A 16,201-nucleotide genomic window follows, 5' to 3' on the forward strand; every position below is an offset into this window, starting at 1 on the left:
GTATTACTTATTTAATTTTATATTATAGTATGATTTTTTGAAAAATAATGTAAATTGAGAAAGTTATATGTGTAATTTGAAGTTTGTTGAGCATGTGTCATAGTAATAGACACAAATATCTACATCATTATAAATTTATAAGTAACATTGAATCTCACGAGAATCGGGAGATTATGATAGCTGAAATTTGTAATTAACATAATTAATAAAATTTCATGGGACATCAAGCCTAGTCGTTCTATATTTTTATCATATGATTGATATTTAGTCTTAATTTGAATATAAGGTATTGCCCATTTTGATTATAATTCCATGTAGTATATGTGGCAAATTTTGTGATGCTAAATGTCGAACCCAACTAAGATTCCAAGATTACATTGCATATTTTCGATATTGTTAGGTAAAAAAATCTAAAAACCAGCTATTAAATTAAATCAATCAAAGCCCGAATTATGTATATGTGTTGATGATTTTCGTGGATGGGTCTTTACTTATAGTTGCAAATTTTTTCCGACTGTCGACTCTTCGATTTCGATTTGTACTTGCAAAAGCTTTTAGTATGCACCAATATGTTTGCGATCTAGTAAAAATATTTATATTCCTACAATGTTTTATAAGCTCATATTCTTAATTTATCATAATTATATGGAAAGTTCACTCATATAATATATAATTACGCAGAAATTGTAAAAATGAAAATAATAAGCATTTTTCTAAAAAAAGGCAGGAAAGAGATGGGAAAACCATGCAAATGACGCATATCTCTGCAATTCAGTTTGTGGCACGGCACCTCTCTCTCGTGAACCAACTGCCCCTTCACCTAATTCTCACCCAGAACAATACCTCCACACCCACACCCACACCCACACCCACACCCACACCCACATCCACAGAGAAACACAGAATATCTCTTAGTATGCAGTTATAGTTAGTTCGATCTCTGTGTCTGTCTACTACCTAGGAAATAATGCTGCTAGTTTGCAGTTCACTTGTTTTTTCATGATTGACATTAAGACTAGCCTTCTTCTTTCCTAGTATAAAAAGCTTCCACAAAACTCCCACTTCTCATCTCCAAACAAACAAACAAAAAAGGGAAGAAAAACAGATTTTACATACCTTTTCAAGAATGTCTTGGTTTTGGACGATAATGTTTCTTAGTTTTGCAATCATCAACAATTCAGAGTCTAGACTTCCCAAGCCATCTGCCGTTGTCGTTGGGACAGTCTACTGCAACACATGTTTCCAGCAGAATCTACCAAAAGCCAACCACTACTTCATTCCAGGTTTAGTTTCATCAAATGCTATTTCTAAGTTGAGGTCATGTTCAAAACTACTACTATGTTACTTACAGATGAACCCGGCTCTAACACTTTCCACCCCTCAGGTGCATCTGTCACCGTAGAATGCAAGGACGCAAGATCAGGAAAGAGGTTCCGGAAACAAGTTAAAACAGACAGCCATGGAGAATTCAAAGTGCACCTCCCTTTCCCTGTCAGCAAACATACCACCAAAATCAGAGGATGTTCTGTGAGACTAATCAGCAGTAATAAACCATATTGTGCTGTAGCAGCTTCTGCAACTTCATCAGAACTTCATTTCAAGTCAAGAAAAGATGGGACACATGTTTTCTCAGCAGGGTTCTTCACATTCAGGCCACTCAAACAACCACAAGTATGTAATGAGAAGCCAAGCATCACTAATTTCAATAAATTATCAAATCCTAGTGATCCAGCATTTGTACCACCAGTTCAAGATCAACCATCCTTTGGCAGCTTCCTCCCACCGCTGCCTCGACTACCACCACTGCCGCAGCTTCCCCGCCTACCACCACTGCCCGGAATCCCATTTCTGCCACCAGCACTACCTAGAAAGCAAGAAGCAACTAATGTACCAAATTTATCAGAAAATCTGCCAGGCATTCCATTTTCACCAAATCCATTCAACCTACCAAATATATTTCCTCCAAGCTCTCTTCAGTTACCACCTATTACAATTCCTCAGATACTTCCTTCCCCTGTGCAGTCAATTATCCCTCCTCTTTTACCTTCAACCAGTCCACCACCTTTGCTCAACCTGCCGCTTATTCCTGGTTTAATTCCGTCTCCACCTCCAGTCCAGCTGCCCTCATTTCCTTTCCAGCCAACCCCTGGTTTTCCTGGAGTGCCTCCTGCTAAGGTTGCTGCACTGTCAGAAACAAGCTCTCCTTGATTTAATTTAACATAGCTGCAATGTATGATAATCGCATAGCCGTACACTCACCCTTGAACCTTCAACTTCACACATTTTATACTAGTGTTCCGCTTCCTATCAAAAGTGTGTTAACTATGTCTGCAGAACACAAGAGAATGGAAAATCTGACCACTGATTTAGCAGTGATAAATAATGCTTCACAAGGGAATGCTACCTCACAAGAGATGCTATCAATGTGATACATTTTAGCAGTAGCCAGAAATTGTTTGTTTTCCGTTAGTTTTCCTGGTTACTGATGAATAACAGTTCATGCTTTCTTGAAGTATTTGCTTATCAAGATACACACTTGCAAATGAACGATTTCTGTCACGATTCTATATCAGCACAAAACAGATGCATTAAACCTGATATCTAGATTCTTTAAAATAGATATAACTGCCTTGAGTACTCAAAATTCAAGAGACGAAAAAAAGGAAATTAATATTTCAATTACCTCAGGATTGAGAAACAAGTAAAAAAAACATCACTTTCTATTAATACATAAAACTAGTAAGGGGTCGACTTCTTTTTAATTGGAACTGCTTAGTAGTGTAACAAGGAGCGAGCCAAAACTACAAAATTCACTATAGCAGAACATACAGTACTTGGGAATTTAATAAGTTCCAAATGATTGGTAATATGGGGTCTACACGGGCATATTTGCAGTATTTAGTTCATCGCATCATAGTCATCCAGTTTATCATTATACTCCAAGACCTTCCTTCTTATCTTCGATGTATCTACCCATGTTATAAAGTCTTCCATATTTCTTGTTACAAGAAATGCTGGATCAGTGATGGTATCGGGTCCTACTCGAATATGTCCTTGTTCAACATAAGTAACTGATTCTTTCAAGTGCTCTGCAAACTTCAATCTGACCAAGACAGTGGCAAGCCTACGTCTGAAAAAAGAAGACACCAATAAAGCACTGTTAGCATTATCAGTATTCATCTGCTTGTTGAGAGCTTTCTACTGGTAGATTCAATATGTTAACAACTTAACATTAGTGCTACTCCAAATCCATCATTTGTTATTTACTACAAGCATTAACCATCAGAAAACAAGATTCAAAACCCAACAAGATTTTCATGCAGCAAACCTGTGGAGGAGAATCATCTGCAGTAAGATTCAGATAGAATAATTGTGACAAAATGCATTTGCTAAGAAGCACCGGGACAGGAACTAAATACGAATATTGATAACACTTTAACACAATCCAGTGTCCTGGGCATCCCCTAAGCATTTGGGAAGGTTGTTATCTTCTTGCTCTAAAAGTAGTAGTAGTAGTATTATGGAGTTTCTATATAGCATTATTTGACTTCTTATGCCAATTAAAATTGTGGAGCATATTACACTAAAGGATTTATTGATACAGAACACCACATAAATGTGTTACATTTTCACCCCCACTTACCGACAAAAGGATGACACAGAGAGGCGCTCACACAAAGCCAAACTTTTACGAGATGGTATAACACCCATGTTGTACCTATATCAATAAAATATCAACAAATAAGACACCAATAACATAAACTGAACCAATATTCAGTGCTACTGTGCAATGTACTACACCGCAGAAGTTTAAAGAGACGGTGATAACAGATCAGAGCACTCTTCCAATAACAGAAGAATAAATAGCTATATCATGCAAGATAATTTTTGATAAATTACTAGAATCATGCAAGTGAGCATGTCATAAGTACCCATAGGCAATTCATCTATAAAATATCAGCATCTTTACTTTACTCTGCAATTGGCTTTCAGCCTATCACTTAGGGAGTATATGGCTTCTTATTCATATTATCAACATCCACGTGTAATCATGTGTAATACATATCAAAATTCCTCAGGAAAGACAACTTCCTTTACCAAACCAGAGGAAGAACATATGAAACGCCCGTTACTTCTACTTGTTTCACACTTACACTAATATTAACCTGAGACTGTTCAATTATTTTCATTGTTTCCTCTAACTTTTCCTATAGCAGGAACCAAACAAGAATTTATCTTCCAGGCCAATAAGCTGATGCAAATTACTACAGAGTAAGTTGGCTGTTGGCTGTCCTATAAGTATCAAAGAGGATCTAGGATTGCAAGGTATCTCAAAAACGACAAATTTACTTTAAGATGTCTCCGAAAGGCACCGAAAGAATTTGTTAGTCCTAGCATTTTGAAGCAAGTTTACGCATTCATATTGAACTTGTTATAAATCTTAAAATAAAGGCTGAATTACACAACCAAATATCTAAACAACACAATCAAATGCGGAGGTGGTCAAAAACCAAGCTCCCATTTAAAATACTCACAGTTTTTCAAGAAGGTTATCAGTCATCTCTATTCGATAAGGATCTCGCGCATCCATCTGTTTAAGTATGCTGACCAGCTTCTGCACTGTTCTACACAGACGTGAATACCTGAAAGAAAGAAAAAATTATCTACACATTTCTCACCGATCCAAATTCGTAAAATATGAAAAATGATTTTACTTTTTGTAATCGTCTCTGCCAGTAACGTGGTAACGATGCATTACTAGGTTTTCCCTCTGCCCTCCTTCTCTCTTCCATTCTAAAAAGTTAACCTTTTTTAGCAATTTCTTCTCGTGAAACTTTAGCTTCCTCATCTTCTAGGGGAGAAACGAGTATGATCTTCTAGGGTAGAGACGAGATGCACAAACGGAGATAAACCTCGATAAAACCCTAGAAATTGGGAATTACTAATATTTTCGAATTAGTTTCTATCGGTATTTTGGCGACGCCATAAAAGTTCAGGGCTCAGCACCAAGGCCCAAGTGTGAAGCGGCTTGGACTGAAACAGACTATTACTAATATTTCTGGGCCAGTCCAGTCCACTAATAACACAAAATTCATAATCTAGAGCTGAAATAATTAAGCGCGATAACTAAACAAGGCGTATGCCAATATCTAACTAAATTAGGCGATGAAACACTAAACAAATAAATTTACAAGAAAAGCGGCTTCCTCATTTTCTTCAACTAAAATTGAGACTAACAAGAATTTTGAAACTCAAAAACTGACTTGAACATTGAAATAAAATCAAACTAGTACTAGAAACAAATTGCAAACAACAAGAACATACCAAAGCACCAAACCAATATATTTTGTTTAGTTCCTCCTTCAAGTTTTCAAACAAGATTTGCCCAAAAACACTACACAAACCAAACACAAAGAGAATAAAAAAATACTACTCCCCTCATTCGCAAGAGTCTCTATTTACCAATTTAGTCTGTATTATGAGTCTCAATTCATTTTTACTATAAATAGAAGTTTTGCCCCACATTTCACTATGAAAGAAAAAGAGTTTCATATTCCACTATGTTTTTTTACCCATTTTTTTTATATATTAAAAACTCATGTCAAATTCAAATGGAACTTTTAATGCAGAATGAAGGGAGCAATAAAGATGTTTCACAACAATTTTCAAAAACTTACCCGACCACAACAATAACCAAAATAAATATTTAAACCATATCATGTACACCAGATATGTTTCTAAACAACCCCATCAATCTTAACCAAGAAGCTAAGATGTTGGAAGAAAGTACAACACAAGGTTAATAACAATAAATACTTCAAATTCCTGCAACTACTTCACCTAGGGATGTCAATGTAGCTCGCAATCCATGTACTGGCCCAAATAGCCCGCCAAATTTATAGGGTTAGGGCTGGAAATTTCTAGCCCGATAAAATTAAAACCCGATTAGCTCACACCCGATTAACCCGCGACTCGTTAGGGCCAGACCCGAAACCGATGGGCTGGCCCGAAAACCCGATAAAATTTCTATTATTCTATTTTTTACTCCTAATTCGACACTTCATTGATTAATTTTATAATATAGATAACTAAAAAAAACTTTCAATTTTATATTAAATATACAAATTATATATTGAATTTTTATTAATATAATAATTGATAAATAAATTAAAAACTTCAAATTCACTTAAAAAATATTTAAATTTCTACAACATGCATTAAAATTTCACGAAATATCTCAAATATTAGTATTTGATCATGTTTATGATTGAGTTTGACCATATATCTCAAATTTATCATAATTAAATATTTTACATTTTATGAATATAACTAATTTTCATCATTATTTATTGGATTGATCGCATGTTAATCTTATCGGTAGCAACCCGATTAACCCGTTGGGCTAGCCCGAAACCCGAGCTTTTAGGGTTAGGATTGAACTTTTACAATCCGAAAGAATTCACAACCCGATGGGCCGGCCCGAAACCCGATGGGCCGGCCCGATTGACATCCCTAACTTCACCACATGGTGTTAATGTCTTGGCTGTCTGAAAAATGAAATTTCTTTTCAAAGAAGAGAGAAAATAAGTTCAAGAGAAACAAAACTAAAAGCTAACAGTTGAATAGTTAGAAGTATTTTCTAAAGAGTTAGTTGTTACTAAATTATAGTGTTGTGATACAATATGATAACCCACATCTATATCTATACTAATATAAAAGGCGAGTCTTGGGCATAGTTTTGAATATTCATAAGTTTTTGGCATTATACTAACATAAAATGCGAGTTTTGAGCATAGTTTTGAATATTCATAAGTTTTTGGCATATTTTTAAATATTTGGCATACTTTTAAACATTTATTAGTTATGTAGAAGTATTAGATAATTTCTTTTAAATATTTGGCATACTTTTAAACATTTATTAGTTATGTAGAAGTATTAGATAATTTCTTCCTAAACGTTACTAATATGACTGAAAAATTATGTAACCGCCGCCTTCCACGTTTGATAATAAAGTTTCAATTTTTAATGCACTAGAGTAATTGAAAAGTAGAGTAATTGAAAAGTTATGTAAAATAAATTGTGAGATGGTGCTCGAAGTTGCTCTCATTTTATTTTACAAAAATATTGTACACATGATTAATATAGTAAATAATTGAATGCTCAATAATTATTATGCATTTAATGCCCAACCTCTGTGCAAAGTGTGCGTTTGAATTACAATAAGGCTGACGTTTAATTTTTTAAATTTAATATTAACTTATATGTCTGATTTGTCGATTTTAATATCAGGGAACTTATAAAGATTATAAATTTAAATTGTTAGTGGAGAAAGTGGTAGGTTTTGAAAGAGTCTCCTATAATTCTATTTTTTTGGACTATAAATATAGGAGATTTGATGGCTTATAATCCACTCACCCGCTACCGGTTTTTCCATTACTCTCCAACGATATTAACATGAATCAGTTTCTATATGATGTTTTTCCCCCTTTGTCTATTACTATTAAAGTTTGTTTTGAGCCATCATGTCGCTCTCTCAGTTGTTTTGTGGTTGGAGATTTTTTTTTCTTTAGTTTACTGATCTCTATTTCCATCAGCTTATGCATTCAATTTTTTTTATTATTTTTATGTTAATATATTTGTTGTTGTTGAGGACAAGGAAGAGAAGAAGGTGATGAAGACAGAGATGATGAGAAAAGAAAAGGTTTGAGATATATATTTGTGTTTGATATATCCAAAACATTGGTTTTGCTACATTATCTTTTGTATTTTTTGATTATCGTGTCTTCAAGGTATAATGTTCATTTTCATGATGGCTATTATAGCTTGAACTTTTGGGCCTTGGAGATGATGGGAGTGACGTGGAGAATGCGAGGATTGCTACTAAGTTTTCTTTTACTCCCTTCCGGAGATAGTAAAATAAGGTTTTCACACAAAAATATCCAATATTATTTTGGCTATCTAACTTTTCTATGAATATAAATGTATAATGGTGTGGTTAGGTGGTCATTCATAAATTATAAAAAATGGTGTGGTTGGATGGTTATACTCAAATAGATACAAAAGCTTATACTCTCTCTACATACAATGCGATACATACACACACAAAGACAAACTAATGCAGCATTGTATATACCTCTCATCACCTCCATGCTAGAGGTATGATCAACTTCTTCAACAAGACAACAACCGTAGCAGATTGTATTCTTTGACAAAACCTGAAACCCAAACTCTCTAGTTGCAATAGAAAGCACCCCTTCTAGGGCGACTCAGCTTCGTGTGCTGTTTTCCCTTCAACTGGAATCTCCATGTAGCAAAGAGCCATCACCTTAAAAACTAAAAAACATCAACATCTCCCACCCACCACATTATTTACACCTATGAATCGACATCTTGCCCATCGATCTCCCCATCTCTGAAGTTAAACCCCTTGATCATGCGCTCCTTCTCATAGATCAAGATCCTCGAAATCCTACCATTTCCACCATCACCCTCATTGCAACCTAAGCATCCCTTCTCTATGATGCCATCCGCCGTGAATAGATCAAACGCTCAACGCTCCTCGCATACGAATTAGAGCCATCCAAACTAAATCTATGCCTCTCCACATCAAATGTTCATCCTTCTAGAAGCTGCTAGATCAACCTGAGTCACCTCACCACCACATGAAATCCCTTCAATTGAATACTTCCTGAACTCCATCTGATTGCAGGTCAAGGTTTCTTTCTTGTCCTACAGGATCATCTCAGCCTGCTCATGGCCTTCCTCAATGCCTCATCATACAATAAATCAAACTCATTCCAGAATTTTGCATACTCGCCATTCTTTTTTATTGCTGTCACTGGATTCTTCGATTTCTGGGATCAGATGACATTTCAGAGTCAAAGCAGAATCAATTAGTCACATGGAAAAGCACTTTACAATGCAGAATATTGCTGCATTAAATAAGTACATCATCAATTAGATAGGAAAGGAAACTAGCAACCTCTATGCACAGGTTCTCCCTACATCGGTCAACAATAAAATCTATTTCTGTTTACTGTACCTTTCTTGTCTGTGTCGCTAGATTTATCAAGGCCCTCTTAAGCAAGTTTGCAGATCATATCAAGGACCTTGCGGATGTGTTTCTTCTTAATCATTTTCAAGATGTTGTGGTGTTGTAACGTTTCTCTTAATACCTTAAGCGCCAAGGTGTCAGAAATCAGAATCAACAAGACCCTGGTCACATGCACTGATGCACAACTACTGGTCAGGACAGGTCCCATAGCGCGATTGCAACTTATTAGAACAAAATTTAAGGAGACAAAATTACCAGCGGTTCAGATACTTAGGCAGAAGTTATCGAAATTATCTGAGATAAAGACCCATCTCACATAACCTACATGGCGTTTCCAAATCTAAAACTTCACGCTCAACTGAATTGAGATGAATGGTCATTTCTTCTGAGTACTCTTCTGAACAAATTAGAAACTAGAATTCGCCATGTGACAATATCTGGTGTCAACCCACGGGCAACTCCTAGATCTAAGAGAGCACAAGCGTCCCAAAACAAGCCTTCTTTACAGTAAGAACCTATCAAGATATTATAAGTGACGGCATCCGGCCAGACACCCTTACTTTCCAAATTTTCAAACAACTTATAAGCTTCTTTAATCCGACGCATCTTGCACAAACCACTTATCAGAGTGTTATATGTGACTATGTCGGGTTTCAGTCCACTGTAAACCATCTCTCTAAGGACGTCGAATGCATTCTGTATCTTACCAGCTCTGCATAAACTACTTATCAGTATATTGCAAGATAAGCTACTTGCAGTGACTCCCTTTCTCAACATTTCTTCAAAGAGGCCCATAGCTTTATCAACAGCCCCATCTTCACAAAGTGCTTTAATGAGGCTAGAATACGTGAACTCATCTAGAGCACATCCTCGGAACAACATATCATTTACAAGCTTAAACGCTTCTTGCAGAGCTCTCTTCCTCAAGAAAGCATGAATCAGTATATTGTAGGTTACGGTATTAGCTATGACGCTATCTAGGAACATATCCCTATAAACACATAGAGCCTCTTCCATCTTGTCAATCTTAGTTAGCCCGTATATTAAAGAATTGAATGTAAAAATATCAGCTTTACATCCTCTGCTCAGCATGCCATGGTACAGCTCAAATGCCTCTTCTACTCGTCCGTCCCTACATAACGCAGAGATTAGACAATTATATCCAACTGTGTTTAGGGAAAGGCCCTTACGTGACATCTCGTCCATAATATCTTCAGCTTCCCTCAAGAGACCTTTCTTGCAGAAACCATCAATTAGAGTGGTATAAGTTATCAAATTTGGCTCGAAACCCTTGAGCGACATCTCTTCGACTAATTGATGAGCGGAGAATAATAAACCCTTCTTGGAAAGCCCTTGAATAAGAATGTTGTAAGTATAGATATCTGGATGTAAACCAGCAGTAACCATATTCTCGTCGAATAAAGCTTTTGCTTCTTCAAAACGATCATTCATGACATACCCATTAATCAACGTATTGTATAGGATAACATTAGGATTTGGCACTTTCTTCAACAGCACCCTGGCTTCATCCACTCGGCCTGTTTTGCACAACCCTTGCAATAAAACACCACAAGTTATTTTATCAGGGGAAAACCCCCGGATAAGCATCCGATCAACTAGTTTAGCAGCCTCGTGAACACGAAGAGCACGGCAAAGGGCAATTATGACATCATTAAATGTATTTACATCGGGTGTACAGCCCATAAGAAACATCTCTTCCAACAACTTCAAAGCATCATCAATTCTATTATTAACAGACGACGCATGTATTAATGTCTGATACACTACTGAGTTTGGTACACACCCATGCTTTGTCATGTCCCTGAGAAGGGAGCATGCAGAGTCAACTTCATTCACCATACAAAGCGCTTGCATCACTCTAGCAAACGTAAACACAGTAGGAGAGATACCCCGGCTCAGCATATCATAAATGACATTGGGGGCAATTTTGGGACAATTACCTGCCAACAGAACATCCAAGACGGCGTTATAAGATTTGAATGTGGGTTCATAACAGAACAAATTCCTCATATCAAAGAGCAACCTGGTCGATTGACCGGGCAGACCAGCTCTTCCATAATGTCTCATGATCATAATGAAAATGGACTCTTGAAATGACACCTCTTCTTTCTTCATCCGCAATAACAATCTATCAACGGTCTTAAAGTCGTTCACGGTCCCAATTTTATCAACGAGAGTATAGTACACGTCAAACGTATGACGATAGCCCTTCTGGCTACCAGCCCACTCAAACAACTCCATTGATGTGGGCACCTCCAACGGGAGCTGCAGCAATTTATTCAGCTGAAATGGAGTGATGCTTGTGAACGACTTCCGGAGCTCCTCCAGGTCAAAAGGTTTAAGCAATCTCTCCCATTCAGTCTCAGATTCCATCTCAGGAGGGTCAATAGCATTATTATGAATACTTCCATAAACACCACACGGATAACATGAAGCCATATAAACTTTGGGGAATATGTGAAGCTTCTGAAAATCACATAAAATTGGTTTTAATCTCAACATGACTCTAGAGAGCGGCTTCGGAACTCTTAATTCGACTATTTATTGGACCAGTGTAGCAGAATGGCAATAACTCTCAATTTCCGGTTGCAGCAATAAATACCTTAAAATAAGATGGGTATAAATCAAGCTTAATAGATAAAACCCCATTCAATCAGAGCACGAGCGTGACCAATTTACCTCTAATGGCTCAATTTCTACATGAACACAATGACGGAGCCGGGAGGGGTAGGTCCGTAGCCGATGTCGTGTGGCAGGGGGGCTGGGTGTCTGTGGCTAGCGTATACAGCCCAGCAGAGGGCGAAATCGCGGTGGCGCGGGAGGCCGGAGTGTTGTAGGGCAGCGGGAAGAGGGGCAATTACAAATTTGCGATTTGGGATTCAGGATTTCTGAGAAGTGAGAACGTTGGTATCTCCCTCCATTTGTGTTCCTATTTCGATTCAAGCTACTGTTTAATAAATTGATACCAGTATTTAGCTATTTTTTTATATTTTAATTTAAAATTTTGATATTTAAAGATTAAATATAGAAAGAATAAAGTCATAGAAATAAAGAAAATAAAGGAGAATAGCCTAATTTGACGATTTTGTTGTGTCCCTAACAGAAGAAATTGGTCCATTTTTAACAAAATCATCAAAAACTCAGAGTGAAATATAATTAAGTCATTTTTTTTATCCAAATAATATAATGATCCATTTTTGGTATGTATGTAATGTCTGGAACTAATTTGGTGAATATTTACTTATTTGAATAATTTGATTTTTTTATTAAATTAACAACAAGGTTGCACTTCAATTGGATTTGTGAAAGAAATAGTACTATGTGGGAGGAGTATTTGGATGGGCTTGTGGAATACACACAAATTTGGAATACATATATGCTGCTTTGATTGATGGGAAAATAAATGATGTAATTTGGATAAAAATAAATGGGAGAACAAATCTAACCGAACCAAGAGGATCATTATTAATAGAACAAATCTCGATAGCGACTGCCACCAGTCTAGTTTCTCCCTTGCTGGAAGAACTCATATATCTGCGCACACTAAATTTCACAGCTGCTTCGTCACCATAAAATTAAATTCAAATGCCACCTTTAGCTTGTAAGGATGAAGTCTCTCAACAGGAATACTAAATGAAGCTGCGGAGATGCCTAGCAAAGCATAGTAGTGTACAATGGTCCATGCTTTTGGATGGATGTAAGAGCATCTTGCTCCCTCACAAATGAAAACTGGAAGGGGATCTGGGGAACATGGAACAAAAATTGTAGAATCTCAAAGTTACTCTAGGTGTCGTCACCTCTCAACCTTTTTGGAGGGTGCTCATAATGCTTCCCAGCATTTATAGAAGATCGGTACCCTGCATTGAATTGAGAAGTCATTATGAATCAGGATAGGTCATGAATACAGGGGAGGGTTACCCCAACGGTGAAGACAAAAAGGGAAAAAAACTAGTAGTACGAGATTGCACCATTCAGATCTAAGAAACTACTGTATCACAGAAACATGATAGCTATAATTATGTTCTACTCCATATCATATTAGAAGTCGAAATCACATCAAATTAAGTTTTTGGGTAGTGCATTTGCTCATCTATAGTTCTACTGTTATAGTTGATTTGTATGGTAAGAGGATGGTCGCAGGGCTTATGTATGATAAAACTGCAAGAGCATGCAGAAAAGAACAAGGGAGTATAATCCAATTGTAAATGAGAAGAATAAAGAGGGTGGAACCTTGATAGAGAATACGGGATTGGTATTATTGCTAGTAGTTTGTTTTCCAACGTCCAGCTGCACGGAAATGTTGGTTTGGGACAAATCAACTCCTGACGACTGTAGTGAACATTTTAAGCAATTCAACAGCCTGTTAAACACCACAAGTTCCACATTAGTTTGATAAACTTGTGCAGTGGAAGATCTTCTAACCAAATTGAAGATGTGTTCGGTGGAGAGAGAGAGAGCTAACAATGAAGAACGAGAAAAGACAATGTAAATTAAGTGTTGAAGCTCAAGTTCATGTTTAGAAGGCATATTAATAATTAAACTCAGTAGCACATTAAAAATGAAACAGGCAATGTACAAGTATATAACTTCTCAAACATCAAAATCTCAGTTCCACTTAGTTATTATGGTTCAATTAGAGAGATATAAAATTACAGATATACTGATACTAACTCTTACATTTTAAGAGCATCTTTGTGTTTGTAAGTCAAACATCTTATCAATGCTTATTGCTTAATGAAATGACAATATCATTGTAATATGATCAGCACAGCATAACTAATGATTTTCTATGACATGCTAGTTTCTGTTCAATTTTGTTTAACAGTCCAGGTCCATAAAATCCTCTATAAACAAATACAATGTGCATGTATAGTATACCATCTACCATCAACAAACTAGACAAGGGGAGTAGGGACTACCAAATTCAAACAAGCCTTATTCTCATCAAGGTACAACAAATTATAAACATTTGTCAGATACTGTAAATGATCAGAGTAGGATTCTATGATTCTATCACAGTGTTTAGCCTTGAGAGAGACATTTGACAAACTAACAATATACCCACTCACTCAAGAACAGACTGTATGTGTAGGATTCTATCACAGCGTTCAAATCATTATAGATCAAATCAACCAAAATACAATTCACACACCAAGATGCTACCCATATCAAATGCAGAGAATGATTGACAGAAAGACATGATGTGTGTATCAAACCAAATAGACATGTTACATATCAACTGGTAATTTCTTATTGCTACCTTAGCCAATGCTTACCCTTGAGAGTAGACATTTGAGATACTAGCTTCATCACTCTCACTCTTCAGTTCTTCCCCATTAGAGGAGTATACAGGAACCGAACAATCATCTGCACATGACCTACCCTGCCAAAAGTTCAATTGGTCCGCTTCAGTAAAAGATCCTTGGGGCTGGCCAGGTAAACTCTCAAATATAGCTGCTGGAAGTGGCATGGCCATAGTAGGGGCTTGTGTTTCCATGGGTGGGTTATCAGTTGATTTATATAAGGTAGCTCCAGTTAAGTCAGATTCCACTGGGTTCTGCACATTACTTAGCAGGGCTGGATGAACATCGTCTTCGTGACCATAAAAGTTCCTTTCAAAGTGAGTCTGATCGACGAAGCTTGCATCTGGCCCAGAATTATTTTTCTGTCATAAATATGAGAAGTCACCACCAATAATATATAAACCTTAATTTTACAACAGATTGAAGTTGGCAACTTGTCCAGAGTTTGACTTCAGTTGCTAAGAAGATAATAACATAATACTCCACTAGTATATAATATAATCTGTATAATATAATCTGTAACCCAATTTTTCCACCAATCCACCCACTAAAGAAATTGTGTTACTGACAAAATTGGAATTAGCATCAGAAAAAAAGCCACATCTTAAATCTAACTCTGTCAGATAGCAATACACTGCTATCAAGTATCAACCAGAAAATGTTAAAAACCCTGTGCTTTTGCTTTTATGAGGATTGAGCATATCACAAGGGTATTATAAAAAAAGTAGGAAAAAACCAGAAATATATATCAGTTAAACTACAAGAAAACCTGAGGCATGTACTAGAAAGTTTTGATGGACAGCCAACCTGCTACATTTCAATTTTTTAAAACTCAATAGGTATGATGTGAGCCTATGAGGAAGGGAGTAGATTCGGAAAGCATATAATTGTATGGAAAAAAATGCATAAAGGCATGTAAATTTTACCAGAGGCAAACACTTTGTGGACTCCAAGCTCCAACCTTGACAAGAGCCCTCGTACACCTGCAACTTCTCCTGTAAAAATTGGATATACTGTATAACCTGCATGAGAATGGACTTATCAGAATTTCTACACAAACTGTGCAACTTAGGAAACAGAATAAATGACAAGAAAAGGAGGTTGACATAACTAACCTCCAATAGAAACGAAGCTTTATCTCTTTTTTGATCATTTTCAGGTATCAAGTCCCTCAAAATTTGAAATCTGCAACATATATAAACTTTTTTCATCATTCCAAGCCTCAAGCATCTTAACCTAAGTTTGCTCTAGCAATTCATCTTCTCAACTCAATGGACATAGGAATTTCGACTTCCCAGAAAACTTTATTAACTACATTATCCCACTAACAATTCATGAACATAATAAAAACACAAGAAATAGGGCAAAAACATAATGCGCTTAGAATTCCAATTGGCACACGAATAAGACACGAAATTATCGGAAAAACACAAACAATAAGCATCCAAACAACCCTAGCTGCTGGGGTGAATATGAAAAGGAAAAGAAGGGGAAAGAAAGAGTTGAACTCCTGCCTTTGATTGATTTTACTCCTCCTGCGTTGCTCCGTCTCTGAATGTTTGGAACGTAGCTTCTGATCAGCTGCTTTATAGTCTGCAGAAATTTGAAATTTGAAATTAGAGAGAGCAGAGATACAAGATTAGAATAAACATACGGGGCAGAGGCAGAGATACCTGTCGGAGAAGAGCTATCGTTAGTTTCATCGTCATCTAGGTGGCTCGAACTTCTTCCCATTTCCCAAATTCTTCTTCGTGGGTGAGAAGAGATTAAGAAGCAAACGCCGCCGGTGGTCGGTGACGTTTTCGATAACGGCGCCACTCAT

The 16,201-nt window shown here is 36.6% G+C and overlaps 4 protein-coding genes across 6 annotated transcripts; 1 reads left to right on the forward strand and 3 right to left on the reverse strand.

The window, feature by feature from the left end:
- Window positions 1-893: 893 nt before the first annotated feature.
- On the forward strand, window positions 894-2,512 carry LOC121807711 (proline-rich receptor-like protein kinase PERK9). Its single transcript, XM_042207993.1, has 2 exons — window positions 894-1,283; window positions 1,385-2,512. Exons 1-2 carry the CDS (start codon window positions 1,127-1,129, stop codon window positions 2,206-2,208), a joined length of 981 nt encoding a protein of 326 aa, XP_042063927.1. The 5' UTR covers window positions 894-1,126; the 3' UTR covers window positions 2,209-2,512.
- A 146-nt stretch (window positions 2,513-2,658) lies between these two features.
- Window positions 2,659-4,939, reverse strand: LOC121807712 (U3 small nucleolar ribonucleoprotein protein IMP3-like). Its single transcript, XM_042207994.1, has 4 exons — window positions 4,716-4,939; window positions 4,536-4,643; window positions 3,644-3,718; window positions 2,659-3,130 (listed from the first exon to the last, which is right to left on the reverse strand). The coding sequence occupies exons 1-4, from the start codon at window positions 4,847-4,849 to the stop codon at window positions 2,899-2,901; spliced, it is 549 nt and encodes a 182-aa protein (XP_042063928.1). The 5' UTR covers window positions 4,850-4,939; the 3' UTR covers window positions 2,659-2,898.
- Window positions 4,940-7,996: 3,057 nt separating this feature from the next.
- Window positions 7,997-12,002, reverse strand: LOC121806195 (pentatricopeptide repeat-containing protein At5g64320, mitochondrial). 3 transcript variants are annotated; one of them, XM_042206154.1, is made up of 3 exons: window positions 11,756-12,002; window positions 9,044-11,678; window positions 7,997-8,855 (listed from the first exon to the last, which is right to left on the reverse strand). In XM_042206154.1, exon 2 carries the CDS (start codon window positions 11,576-11,578, stop codon window positions 9,410-9,412), a length of 2,169 nt encoding a protein of 722 aa, XP_042062088.1. In that variant the 5' UTR covers window positions 11,579-11,678; window positions 11,756-12,002; the 3' UTR covers window positions 7,997-8,855; window positions 9,044-9,409. The 3 variants fall into 3 exon arrangements, with proteins under 3 accessions (XP_042062088.1, XP_042062087.1, XP_042062086.1); XM_042206153.1 differs by having other exon boundaries at window positions 9,044-9,229; window positions 9,311-12,002; XM_042206152.1 differs by having other exon boundaries at window positions 9,044-12,002.
- Window positions 12,003-12,438: 436 nt separating this feature from the next.
- On the reverse strand, window positions 12,439-16,187 carry LOC121806404 (transcription factor BIM2-like). Its single transcript, XM_042206427.1, has 7 exons — window positions 16,053-16,187; window positions 15,894-15,972; window positions 15,495-15,564; window positions 15,306-15,401; window positions 14,353-14,741; window positions 13,307-13,436; window positions 12,439-12,933 (listed from the first exon to the last, which is right to left on the reverse strand). The coding sequence occupies exons 1-7, from the start codon at window positions 16,111-16,113 to the stop codon at window positions 12,916-12,918; spliced, it is 843 nt and encodes a 280-aa protein (XP_042062361.1). The 5' UTR covers window positions 16,114-16,187; the 3' UTR covers window positions 12,439-12,915.
- Between the last annotated feature and the right edge of the window lie 14 nt (window positions 16,188-16,201).

The sequence above is a fragment of the Salvia splendens genome, chromosome 6 (assembly GCF_004379255.2).
Source record: "Salvia splendens isolate huo1 chromosome 6, SspV2, whole genome shotgun sequence".
NCBI classification, from domain to species: Eukaryota; Viridiplantae; Streptophyta; class Magnoliopsida; order Lamiales; family Lamiaceae; genus Salvia; species Salvia splendens.